Source organism: Calidris pugnax, unplaced genomic scaffold (genome assembly GCF_001431845.1).
Source record: "Calidris pugnax isolate Ruff unplaced genomic scaffold, ASM143184v1 scaffold13, whole genome shotgun sequence".
NCBI classification, from domain to species: domain Eukaryota; kingdom Metazoa; phylum Chordata; class Aves; order Charadriiformes; family Scolopacidae; genus Calidris; species Calidris pugnax.
In genome coordinates, this window is record NW_015090810.1 from 8244746 (window position 1) to 8257972 (window position 13227).

The 13227-nt window shown below is 39.9% G+C and overlaps 1 protein-coding gene across 1 annotated transcript in view; it reads left to right on the plus strand.

Annotated features, from left to right (window-relative positions):
- Positions 1 to 13227, plus strand: part of TMEFF1 (transmembrane protein with EGF-like and two follistatin-like domains 1) — a 93463-nt gene that overhangs the window by 43771 nt on the left and 36465 nt on the right. Inside the window, exons 6-7 of the mRNA XM_014938439.1 lie at positions 3893 to 4022; positions 12310 to 12336. Coding sequence (XP_014793925.1) covers positions 3893 to 4022; positions 12310 to 12336 — 157 coding nt within the window. The remainder of the gene's footprint in view (positions 1 to 3892; positions 4023 to 12309; positions 12337 to 13227) is intronic.

A 13227-nucleotide genomic window follows, 5' to 3' on the forward strand; every position in this document is an offset into this window, starting at 1 on the left:
TGGTAAGCCAGCTGGCAGCACAGACCGATGAGGGAGAGAAGAGAGGGCCACCATGTGCTGGGCACCCACGAGCCCTGCAACAAGCATGAGCAGAGGTGCTGGTGCCTCCAGCTTTGCCTCATCCTGCCCTGAGACTCAAGACAGGAGGGGAGGTGACTCAGAGCAGGGCAGCCAAGTATTGTCATGTACGCCAGATGAAGCTTTATAAATTAAACACAGTATTTATTATGGATTACTTACTCTAATACCCAGTACTTAGAGAGTTCTTTCCCACTCTGCTGGTGGCCAAATGTGGTACATTAGATCCTGGAAGATATTAAGGTATTTTGAAAATCGAATAATAACCGGATCACCAGTGATCATAAAGTTTATGAATGAAAATAGTGAATTAGTCCCATTTAGGAAAAAATAAAGTATGGAAATTTGATTTTGAAAAATCCTCTGAACTTTTTAAAAGTAGTAAGTAGCAAGTTCAATTTGCTTCACTGGTTTTTAAGCCTTTAGTTTACAGTTTTTATAAGTATCATAGCAGTCCTTTCTCTCCTCCCACCCCTCACTTTTTAGGTAAAATTGAATACTTAAGTTCTTTCTTTTTTCAATCTATAGCCAGGACAAACATATCAAATATTGTGAGAGTACCAGTGAAACTGCAAGAGGTGACAGTGTTATCAACCAACCCTAGGGTGGGATATCCTTCAGTGTTTTAAAAATAATCTTGTGTTCTGTTTCCAATAAATAATAAATCAAGGGGAACCAGAAGAGCAACAGTGTGTGTGTGATCTTACACTGGTTTTAGATTCCAGTGTTTCAGAGCTGGCTTTTGATGTGGTCTCGTTCAGGAAGGTACCTATGGTGGGGGCATCTTGCAGTTTACGTCCCATAAGAACCATGGGATATGACTGCCTTTGAAAGGGAGAAAAAATTCTTAGGAAAAGAACCTTCACTCTAGCTGTAACTTTTATTTAGGAAAAATAATAAAATCAAAACCCAGTAACAATTAAAAAAAAAAAAAAGGAAAAGAAATTCAACCCTAGGCTAAGCAAAGGTTTCATTTATTTTCTCTAGGTAGTAAACTTTACGACTTCCTAATATTCAGGTCATGAGGACTAAAAAAGAAACTGGCCCATGTGATAAGCTGATACTTTTTTTTGAAGAATCCATTTTTAAAACCAGTATTATTTTTAAGCTAATTGTAAGTTGACCTGTACTTCTTGAAAAATTAATCCTGTACTCTAAGGAAAGAAGTATAAGGGTGAGGAGAAGGTATTTTATTTTTGACACATAGCAGGTTGAATTCTTCTATAACCTTCAACCTTAATTATTCGGCTGCATCTAGCACCACCACACAGGGGCACAGCTATTCACAGCCACACTTGAACTAAGGCCAAGGCTGGCATTAACCATCCCTTAGATTCAGGAAAATGCGCAGAGATTTCAGTTCCCTTCCAGCCATCACCTCTCCTTTCTCCTCCTCTTTATCTGCCTCCACTCCAGACCTGGCAGCATTTCTTAACTGTTTGGTCCTCTAAAACTTTAAATATTAATGAGTCATAGCTTTTCCTCCTAGGATGCCCTTTGGAGATGACTGGCTGCCAAATTTCAGTGTGTCACTGAAACAGCTATAAAGTCAAGGCAGCAAGAGCTCTGCAGGCTGTGACCTCTCTGAATACCTTGTAGGCTTTCTCTGTCTTGCCCAGTCACCTAGCATAAAGCAAGATATTGAAGTTTGATTCCCCAGAATCATATTTACAAATTAGACTGTAGGAGAGGTGCTGAAGGATTCAGTTGTCCTCTGCTTGCAGTGACCTTAATGATATCCTGACTTTCTGCAGGCCTAGTCAGGAAAAACTATATGTTCCTTTTTATTATAATGGAGGTGGGGGATAACAAGTATTCACCAAAATTATGGAAAGATCTTTCACTGCAATTTGGATGACGGTTTACAAAACCTAAAACTGATCAATGCCTAGTGAGTGTGTTATGGACCAGCACGGGGAGGTGAGGTGAGAGAGAGCTGGCATGGGGCTCTTGCAATAAGAAATGCTTGACAATAAATGGTTTAATAACTGCTTTAATAAGACAGAATAGGAAAAGGAATATAGATAAGGAGTAAACCTTACATCCCTTCAGAAGCTGGGCACTCCACAATCATGCATCATTGTATGGAGCCTCTGTGGATTTTCCCTTGGGACACTGTGCAGAGCAGGTCCCATCCCTTGAGAGATGCTCTCCCTTTTGGTCATTCAAGCTATTAGAGGATTTCCTCACAAGAAAACAACTCCATTCCTAAGGGACATCTGTATGAGAACTTTTGGCTAAACTGTACCAAATCGCTAAGGTCTTACCAAACTGTAAAAGAGGAATCACTTTGCCTCTCATTTTCTGTCCTCAGGACAGAAACCTGCAGCTTTAAAACATCACACAGCAACTTTAATATTGAATAGAGAATTACCTATTGACTATTGAATGTATTGTTCCCTCCAAAAGTTGCCTGTTTAATTATTCCCTAGAAGTGACTGTTCAGTGTGACATATGACAGCACTGACGGTTGTGGATGAATGTCTGAAAGCTACTCACTAGGGGAAAGTATCACAAAACTGTTAGAAATTATTTTCAGAGCTGGCAGCATGATTTATTTCTTCCCATGCATGATTAGTTCATTCTCAGTTGGTCATCTATGGCAGGCTGACAAAGGAAGAAGGAAAATTCCCTTCAAAATTATGTTTCAAAAATTGAGTATTTTGAGGTTTCTGTATGCCAGAGCACAAAGAAACTGTTATGACAGAGCCTGTCATTTGGAATTTGGGGAAGAAACTCTTGTCCTTTTGGGGCAGTTTAGCTTATCTAATGTTGCTATTTTTGCATGAACTCTCACTGGTTGAACTACACCAGTTTAGTCATACACTTTGTATGGTTAAGAAATTTGGTGGCCAGTCTGTGTCTTTGTTTATTACTTTTTGTCGTTCTGTTTTTTTTTTTTGCCTTGGGATTTGAAAGATGCAAAAGGTACCTGGAATTGCAGTTACCATCGCAGCCCCAAACAAGGCAATGTCTCCTTTTCCACACAGTCTCCTTCTCCAGTTCAGCAGGGAGTGGTGCAGCACACCCAGGTGTTAGGCGGATTGCCTGGCTCCGTGTGTTACCCAGCATTTTAATACACATTATGCACAGAAGGGGTACATAATCCGTCTTGCTTAAAATGTAAGAAAATAGCAAGATACAGACTGCTCCTGCCAAAACCATTCCAAATGACAAATTTTCCTTTCTTCCATGCTTTTTATTAAATTTATAAATGCTACTGACTTTGAGCTTAAAAATTTTTGGTATAGTAATACAAAAGCAGTATTATAGTTGTTGACCAAGTAAAACAGACTCATGACGCTCATGAATTTAATGGGGATGGTAATTGTTTTCCATCTCCCTTGAAAGGTCATTCTATGACTAAAAAGATCAGCAAGTCTCCCTTCAAGCACTGTTCACCTTAAATTTTCCTTTGCTCAGTTTCATCCCCCTGTGCCTAGTCATACATTCTTGTATTATCTTGAAGAAGTTCTCTCCTTCCTCAGTGTGTTTATCTTTCCAATACTTCTAGATGCTTGTCGTATTCCCTCTGGCCATTACTGAGTCCCACTGTAGTTATTTTGTTCTTTTAATCTTTCCTACTAAATTCCTATGTTCAGCCCATAAGGAGCTGGACTATTATTTCAGTGATCTGAAAGGAAAACAGTGACATTGAGAAACTAATGTATTTTAAATCTTCCTTTAGTGAAGAGGTTTATAAGTTATTGCTAGTAATTCATATTTACACAACTATCTTCCTGTATATTAATATGCAGATGAGATTAATCACATGATTTTGTATGACTGAGTTAATTCATAATTTCTTTTTCAGTGTCACACAAACTATATTCCTGTTTGTGGATCAAATGGAGACACTTACCAAAACGAATGCTTCCTCAGGAGAGCTTCTTGCAAACATCAAAAAGAGATAACAGTGGTATCAAGAGGACCTTGTTATTCTGGTATGTAAACCATCACTTTGTGTGACTAGTGAATGATGTTATATGGTTAGCTCTTTAGTTTTGCCCTTAGTTCCAGAGATTTTAATTTTTATGCTTTTCATAGAATAAAATAATGTGGAAACCCAAATTCCTCTTGAGCAATGGAATATTTTTATAGAGAAGAAATCTGATATATCTTCTGGTATGCTAACAGGTTAATAAATAAACATTAAAAGTATAAATACTTTACCTGAGAAAACAGTTTGTGAATGCTTCTGTTGTATGTATAGAGGAGCCTTGATATCATCAAAAGGCTTGCAACAAATTTGAAGCAGACTCCAAATTAATCATTTCTTTAGGATTCATTTTGTGGGTGTACAGAATTAGTGTGACATCCAGTAAGTGACACTGATCATCTTGACTGCCACTCTACCTGTATCTAAGGCATCATCTTTGACTAATTTCACATTAGGTCATTACTTAGAAGCTATGCACAACTCTTACAAAATCATTGTACCTCACATTTCTAATGGATTGACCTTTTCTGTCTTTCCATGTGCTTAAAACAGGTTTTCCACAGGCTTAAAATACATATCACAGGTTTTCACTGTCTCTAATACTGCAACACAGAAACTTCAGCCACCAGAGGTCTTCTGAATCTCTGGACAGATACAAAGCTAGTGAGACCAGACACATGGATGGCTTTCTCAGAATTAAATTGGATGACTCAGTAGCATCAACAACTTCATTCTTTGGTACATAAATAGCACACACAAAAAACTGTGTTGTGGGACATCCCTAGCATTTTGATACATAATATTTACTCAGATTAGCCTAAGAAAGGTTACATCTATATTCTGGCAGCCAGAAGCATCAGGTGCACTCTCCTAGCTAAGTTTACAATGGCAAGGCTAGTTATTGATGACAATTTAGAGGTAGCACCCTGGAACTCACTGGTAGCTCCAACCTCCTACCTGGAAATGAGGGTAAATAATTGGGCAGTGTACCTAGGCCAAGGTTCTGGCTGCTGACAATCCCAGAGCTACCTCGTTTAAATGGAGCATGGCTGTGTTTTAAACGAGCCACTGCAATGCTTTTGACTGCAGTACAGACTTACACTGAGATTTGGGGTTGTTCACCAAGGTCCAAAATGATCTATGACTGGTCCCAGAGCTGAAAGCAACCTGTGTTCTGTGTCCGGCTCAGCTGCATAATTCCAACAAACCTCAGGCAGATGACTGAATCTACCTTCCTGCTCAATCTCCCACCTGTAAATTATCTCCAGACACTGCAGAAATAGGAAAAAAAATGCATTATAGTTTTGGACTACTCACATATTCCTGTAACAACACCCAAGAAGTATTATGAAGGTTTGAACTGAGGATGTATAATTAAATATTTTTTTTAATGTCATGCCCAAATTATTTTAAGAAACATTCACAAAATGAAAGTTTTTCCCTCACTAAAACAAAATAATAGGATAATGTTTTGGGAACAACAAGACAAAAAAAGTGATTATTTTCATATGCATTCTACCTTACTAAGAAAAAGACATTTTGAAACAAAAAATTGTTTCTTCTCAGCCTCAGGTTGCTGGCAGCAATTACTGCCATACTCAGCAAGCCTGAGATTTTTTTTTAACCTCCCCTTCCTTTTCTTTAAGTCCTACATAGAATCCAGGGAATACAGCATAATTTTTAGCAGTTCATGTAATAGATCAAGACATGTGCTGAGACAATTGGCCAGAAAGTACTGAAAAAACATTTCTGAAACTGAGGGTGCAATTCAGGCTGCATACCTACTGCATTTACACTGGCACAATTTAAAGTGGAGCTCTACCAGAACAGTACCTGCTGCTCCTTGAGTGTTTGATGTGCTCTGGCGGATGTGAGAATATCGGATAATAAAAGCCATCCATCCTCTGTGACCTGTCCATGCCCTGCTGGGGTTCACAGGTCATCCAGAAGTCAATATATTTGTACTCTTGATCTGGAGCGCATATATGTTGAGAATCAAATGCCCAAATTAAATCCTTTATAGACCTCCATTCATTTTCGCCGAGTGCCTCCTAATTTTCTATGAAAATGCTGTGTTCTGGGACATAATTGGGAGCTAAGTACAGAGTCACTGGTTTCCTATCAGAGTTTCGGTTTTTCAAAGCAAAGCTTCATCCTGACAGGGTACACCTGAGACAACAGGATGAAGTGTCCCTATGGTATTGCAACAACTATTTAATATTTAAAGTACATCAGACATCTGAATCTCATACAAGAATGAAATACTTCCCTTTTGCTAGGGATTGATACCTTCTGAAGCTATGGCACTGGAGCGCACTATACTGACTGATTTAGTCAAACCTGTTTCTTGGCAGGTAACATTTTGATTAAATTTTTACAGTTATGGGTAATTTAACAGCATATTTATATATTTATTTCCTTTGTCTGAGTGCTGTCAGAGTTGCAAGATCCTCAAATAAGCAATGTTAAAAAAAGGTATCTGTCATAGGTATGAATGAACATGTTCATTTAGGAATGAATAAAGTGCAAGTTTTGACATTAAAAATGGCATTTTAGAGAAATGTAAGAGAATGCGCAGCTGAAGTTTTCGGGACAGCGTATACAGGTCTTAACATTGTCAAAGCTCATTTTTCAATGAAGGAACATTGGGTTTTTTTCAAGTAACTTGGTTTGCAGAGGTGTTCCTATGCCAAATTAACCCCTGCACAGTTGTGGATGATGAGGGTCTGCAGGTTCAGCCAATACGTGTAGCACCATGTAACAAAATACAGAGAAACTAGGAAAATGAGAGAAATGCAGCTTTAGTATTCTCTTTGCTTAATACTTTAACATACCTTGGAATCAAATGATGAGTCAAATCAAACTGTATACAATTTTCATCTACACCTAACCTGGTCTTTTGCATTTGTAAAGAAGCAATCACCCTGTCTGAGATGAGGTGGAGACGAACAGGGCCGTGAAGCAAAGACCTTGTTGATAGTAATTCCCACCTTCCACAGCTTCTCCTCCTTGCTCTGTGGGATTATGTTATGAACCATAGCCTTTTCCTTTGATTTCTCACCCTTACCAGTCCCCTGTTTGCAGTTCAGCCCACAACGAAATGCAGAGGTGGGACTATCCAGCAGGGCATGGGGAGATGGCAATACCTACACCAGGACTCCTGCCAAGCTCACAGCATCAGCGGTCTTGCTGCTGACCTGAAAGCTTGATCAGTTCATACAGTGTAACATTGAATTGAAATTCATTCATGTTATGCCCTCCTCTACCAAAGGTTAACCTGAACTGGCTTGCTAGACAGATTTAAGAAACCAGGAAGAGAGAATGGTCAGGATGTTCAAAGCATTGAGGAGGAGCGTCACCGAGTCCCTTGATTTCTTCTGCGTCCTTTTGTTGGTTAATTTATTGTGTTTTATTAGTTTGAATAAAAAAATTAATTCAGTAAATAAGAAATAGACCTTTGTAATTAATTTCTAAAAATGTGCTGCTGTTAGCCTGCGCACAGAGCCATGTTTTTGACTGCTGTCAGATTTATATTATATCCACATGAAAATGTAACCACACAATGATATAGTACTTGATATATTGTACTTATAGATTCTCAGTGTACTATATTGTGAAGGTACAGTCTATTGTTCTTTCTATGGGGATTTCTAAAGTTAAAAAAAAAAGCTGTTCACTGAACTAGAAACAAATACTATAGCTCTGTTGGATTTAAGGAATGATTCTCTGAAGAATGGCTTTAATTTAGTGTTCTTCACTCTGAAGTAATCAAACTCTTACCCTGAATTTGAATGCACAGGTTTTTACAGTATTTTTTTTTTTTTTTGTGGGAGGCATACAGTGAAGCATAATTCGATGCACACATTGTCCTGGAAAGAAATATAATAAGCTGAGTTTAATTATTTTGACGGAGTTCAGGAAGAGGTTCTAGACAACTCCCTTCTAGATTAAGAAAGTGTGAAAATAACTCTTCATGCTCTCTCAAGAAAGCCATAGAAAACCTATAAAAACATAGATTATTCTGAGAACTGGCTGAGACCTTTACTCCCAGACTCAGTGTAGTGCAGGAGCTTTCCTGTCCAGCCTGGGAAGAGGGTTTAAAACAGCAGAGGGTCACCCTTCTGTCATTAGGAAATGTTTTGAAGCAAAGAAAAAGTCATACCCAAAAATACCCCATCATCACATGCCAGGATTTAATATTCTGTACATTTTTTATTTTATTTTTTTATGGTATAATTAAGCAGGAAACGGCTACCAGGACAATGAGATAGTAAATGCCTTTCCTCTGAAGATGTCCAGGCAAATGGACACAGCTTACCTGCAGCCCAGCAAGGTGGAGGTTAAAAGCCTATCGCCAGCAGGCGGGGGCCTTGCAGCTGCTGGCAATTAGGCTCGTCCTCCCCAAAAACATTCCTCCCCAGAAAGCCCCTGCTGGCATATCCAAATCAAGGGTAATTGCTAGCAGGTGGCCCTGTTCCTGGAGGGTGGGCAGATGATCCCAGCAGGAGGATGGCTGAGCTGGGAGTGTGGGGTGGTGGAGGTGGTGTGTTCCTCTGCAAACAGCTTTTGTGCCGTGGTGTGAGCTCCACTGCCCTGTCAGCAGTGGGAAGTTGGAGCTTCCTTTGGTCTTTGCTCTGGCTGGTGGCTTGAAAGGGGCTGTGCTGATTTCGGCTCTTTTCCAAGATGCTGGCAGTTGCAGAGCTGTTGGGAGATCTTGGATCTCTCCTGCTGCTGCTGAGGAAAGAGGGAAAGTTAAAAGCTCTCACTGAGCAATGCAATAGTGCTGTCATTGCTGTGCTTACTGCCAACTGTAGATCAGGATGGTCTTCTTTGGTAGCAAGTTCTTGATAATTTTATACAATCTTTAGCTAGATATGCTCTTTTGTATCCAGGGCGAACTGCAGAAAGCTTACCTGACTACAAGAAGGGCTGCTTTGCTAGCTCTGTTAACTGGGAAATCCAGGCAGAAAATAGTTAGCTAATAGGGAACTTGAGAAAGCAGCTGCTTTTCCGTCTTCTAGTTCTGTTTCATATGATGAGTAGCTGAAGATAATTGACTAAAAGAGTCAACGTTATCCAGAACTTGCTCTGTGAAGTTTCTGGAATGCTGGTGTGGGGAGGCCAATCTCTGCTTAAAGCAAAGAAGTGGCACATACTGTCTTTGTATTAAAACCACCCCAGCTGTATCTGAAAAGCTTTTGGGGAAAATCCAGGACTTGTGTATAAAGAGTGTAATAAACCTTGGGTGCCAAAGTTCAGATGCTGGAAATCCCTTCTCAGCTGTCAGCTAAGCCTTGCAATACCTAAATTCCTTAAATACATAATTTCTGTTCTTTGTTTCCTGGAGAATGGTGTACGGTTTTACCTCCAGTGTGTCAAGAGGTGTTATGTTCTGCGCGTGACTGAATAGCTGCCAACCTGTTTCTTACACAGATCTAAAAAAGGTTCAGCATTTTGGCATTTCTTTGCCTGCCTCTCTGTGAGCAGGATCTGACAGGTTTGCTCCAGAGGTGCCTGCTGGATCACCTGCCCCATGTGAATCAAGTGGAAGGGTCTGCTTGCTTAAAATTTGTCAGTGGACTCTTTGTCCTGCTGTTTGTGCTTAGCTGTTTGGAGCTGTTGCCCTAACTGGGGAAGAGATGGGTTCATTTTTCATGCTAGTTTGAGTTAAAAACCATCCCTTGTGAATGAGGGAGCCTGCAGGCTCTTCTGGGTTTGGGCAGTGTACCTTCTCCCTCTGCACCAAAGCAGACCTACGGTATAGCAATGGCTCCTATTCAGAGAGAACAAAAAACCTCCAGGGATTCTGACAGTAGCCTACTGCTTACAGCACTCAGATGCTGTGTCTGATCCAAGTGCTTCTATATGTATTTTATCCAGAAACTCCTTCACAGATAAAAGCAGCTAGCAGTAGAAGCCTATACATGTGTGTATAAGCCTATTTTTACAAGCCTATTTGGAAAAGAATGGCTTAACTCACTCTCTAGTTACTGACCCGTGGCTGGGGGGATGCTATTTCTGTCCAGCTTCCTCACTTGTTTGAGCATCTTTCTTGCCAGATCTTGATGCATGGAGACCACTTTTGGAAATCCTGAATTGGTTAAGGGCCTGAAAAGAGCAAGGCTGCTTGTCCAAGTAAGCTTGCTAAAAAATGCTAACTTTTTTACCAACAGCTGCTTAGGAAAATCTAGCCAAGGCTCAGAAAGAAGCAGGAACACGGGCTTAGTTTAGCACAGTTACCCTGGAGACAGGAGTCCTAGCACAGCTCCCAGGCTCAGAGAGGAGGCACAAGCTCCCAGTGAAAGTTGAAAATTATGCAAAATGTTATAGAGGATGACACTCTTTTTTTATGGTTTCTTGAGACTTGAAAGCCCAGAGAAATAGGAATGGATCTATCCCATTACTAGGATGTCCTGCCAAGTGGAGACAGAGTTGCATATGGACATATACATATTATGTGTATCAACCCAATGATCTATAGAGATGGGTGGCCTGAGCATCACCTTTAGAGAGCATTTACACAGCTGTCTCGTTACAGCTCATACTGTCTCTGTGATGGTGCCTTCCCTGCCACGCTGCATACGCACCTCGTGGTGTATCTGGAGCCTGAACAGCATTTCTCACCTCGGGGCTAAATACACAGGGGAAAGCAGTCAGAGAGTGAAAGTTGGAAATAAAAACATGGAACAAGTCAAGTTTCTTTGAGACGTTTTAGCCTTTGTTTTTTATATGAACTACATGTTGAACTTGCTTATGTTTGTATGTCAGCCTTCGCTGCCCCAGAACAGCTTATGACACAATTTCACCACTACAAATAAGCCTATATACTTACCTCATATAAATAAATTATACTCCTTCAAATTTCTTAATGAAGCAATACTGCATTATAAGCCATATTTCCCAGTGACTCAACAGTGACATTTTATACAGGATTGTCTGCTTTGTCAGTAAAGTGGGTCCTAATTGATGGACCAAGAGCCCTTCTGTTTTTGCGTTCATTTCTGTAAGGTGATAAGCTCAGTCTATTAGACGTGGAACAGTAGCATAGGAGGACAAAAAGAAAAATTTAGGCAGAGGAAAAAACCCTCTCTATTGCTGATACTCCATGTGACAGGAGATTATTTTTAATGTGTGAAGTGACCCAGTAACATGGAATTTCACACTGTAATCCACACACTAGAGGGAATTATTCTTAGAAATATAACTGCTTAAAGAAAAAGGAGGGGAGGGAACTGAGCAAACAGAGGGTTTGGTTTTTCCTCTGATGAGAACAATGAGCTCATATGTGGAAGTAAGAACCCTGCTCCTCTGTCTGGTCTCCTCCTTCTTTCACATTTGTGGAAATAAATTCAGCTGCCTTCTCCATCATCAAAGCAGGCATGAAAGGAGAGGTGTGGGACGAGCAGTGTGCTCTGTTCCTCTCCTCATCTTCTGGAGAAGCTGAGCTAACAGGGATGGGGAACAATTCACTAGCAGTAATTGCCATCCCATCCCCTCCTTTTCACCTCCTTTGAGCGAGAAAGACGAAGGGAGGTTTGTGACTCAGAGTGTGTATTTAAGGGCTTGTCTTTCCTGCTGCTGATGCTGTGCAGAGCACTGACCCGCGGGATGCACATCTCCAGACAAAATCCCTAGCCAGCTCTGTAATGCTCTAAAGTGGAGTTAGTTCGCCTGGGGTGGTGAGGAAGCTCAAGTCCTGCTGATACTTGAACTGCTAGTGCAAAGGGGATGCAGCCACAAGCTGTCACTCATCAGATGCTAATCCAGTCAGTCTAATGTCAATGAAATAACTAAGCCATTAGAGCATCCTTATACGAAGTGATTGACTCAGCTGAGAGGAGCTATTTTGTAGTTAGATGACTTAAGCCAAATTTACTTTGAGGACTAGTTGTCTTCTGGAGTTACTTCTGCGGTCAGGTGATTACTCCTTCATGTACCACTCCCACAGTCAGAGGGTAAAAACATAAATATTCCAAAAATCAGTCTCTCTGCTCTTCATCTGGTTCAGGTTTAACAGATTTGAATCTCTTAACAGTTGAAAAAAGCCAAGAAAGCCATTTAGTTTTTAGTACTGAATGATGCTGTTCCTTGAGTAAAAGTATCTTGACCGGGAAGAGAGAGAGTAGGGCACAGCAAGCATGCATAAACTGTATTAAAGGATGTCAGGCTTTATGTGGGATGTCTGTTTTTACACCTGGCTCATGAAATGTAACACCTGTTACCAGTTACTCCTGGAGCAATGTTTTCATTTGCTTTCTTTTTTTTTTTCTCCCCCTGTGTTTCTTTTCCAGATAATGGCTCTGGGTCAGGAGAAGGAGGTGAGTACCAAATTCCTGTTACGCTTGCTTTTGGTCTTTTTCTTTTTTACTATATGTGTGTCAGTTTTATGTATGTGGTTGCTTGAATTAAGGAAAAATTATGACAACTTGAAAATAAGCTTTAACTTTGCAGTGTTATCTGACCATGTCAGAACAGTATTTGTATAGGAATAGGTTGTAGTGTGCACATGTTTTTCTTTGACCTGTGTCATTTTTCATTTGTTACCAGCAATATAGAGTAACATTTAGATCCCTGTTTCACCTGCATTTCATTCCTGGAAATGGCCATTCACAATTAATTTCTTACCTTCTTTTTTCTTGCATTCATTTCCTTAGCATCTACAATGTCTAATTATTACTTTATTCTTGGTCAAACATGTTGACTTAAATATGTAATGATTATAGTATGAGATCTATTTTTACCAATATTTTATGTGTTTCTGGTCAAAGCTGTGTATTCAAAGAGGGAACGTAGCACAGTAGAAGTGTTCCTGTCTTTGAACATATCTTAACCTTCTTCCAGGGACTGAAAAAAAAAGTAATTTTATCTTAATTCTATCTTTGACACTATTAGCAAGAATACCTATAGGATGAAAAATGTGAAGTATATATGTATGCAAAAATGGAAAAGCCATTTTTCTTTTAGGCTTTGCTTGTATTAAGGAAGTGTTGCAGTTCATACTGAGTTTTGAAATACTGGAAATCTTGTATAGCTACATGAAAATGTGCTTTTGTGTAAGACAATCAATGGCATCACTGTGTTGCTAAACACAACAGATAACTTTCCAAAAATCAGGCACTAGCTCCCGCTTTTTTTCCTGTATGGGGTGAAAGGGAGGTATTTTTCTCTCCTTTAATAATAATCTATCAGTAAATTCCTGGGCTGCTGCT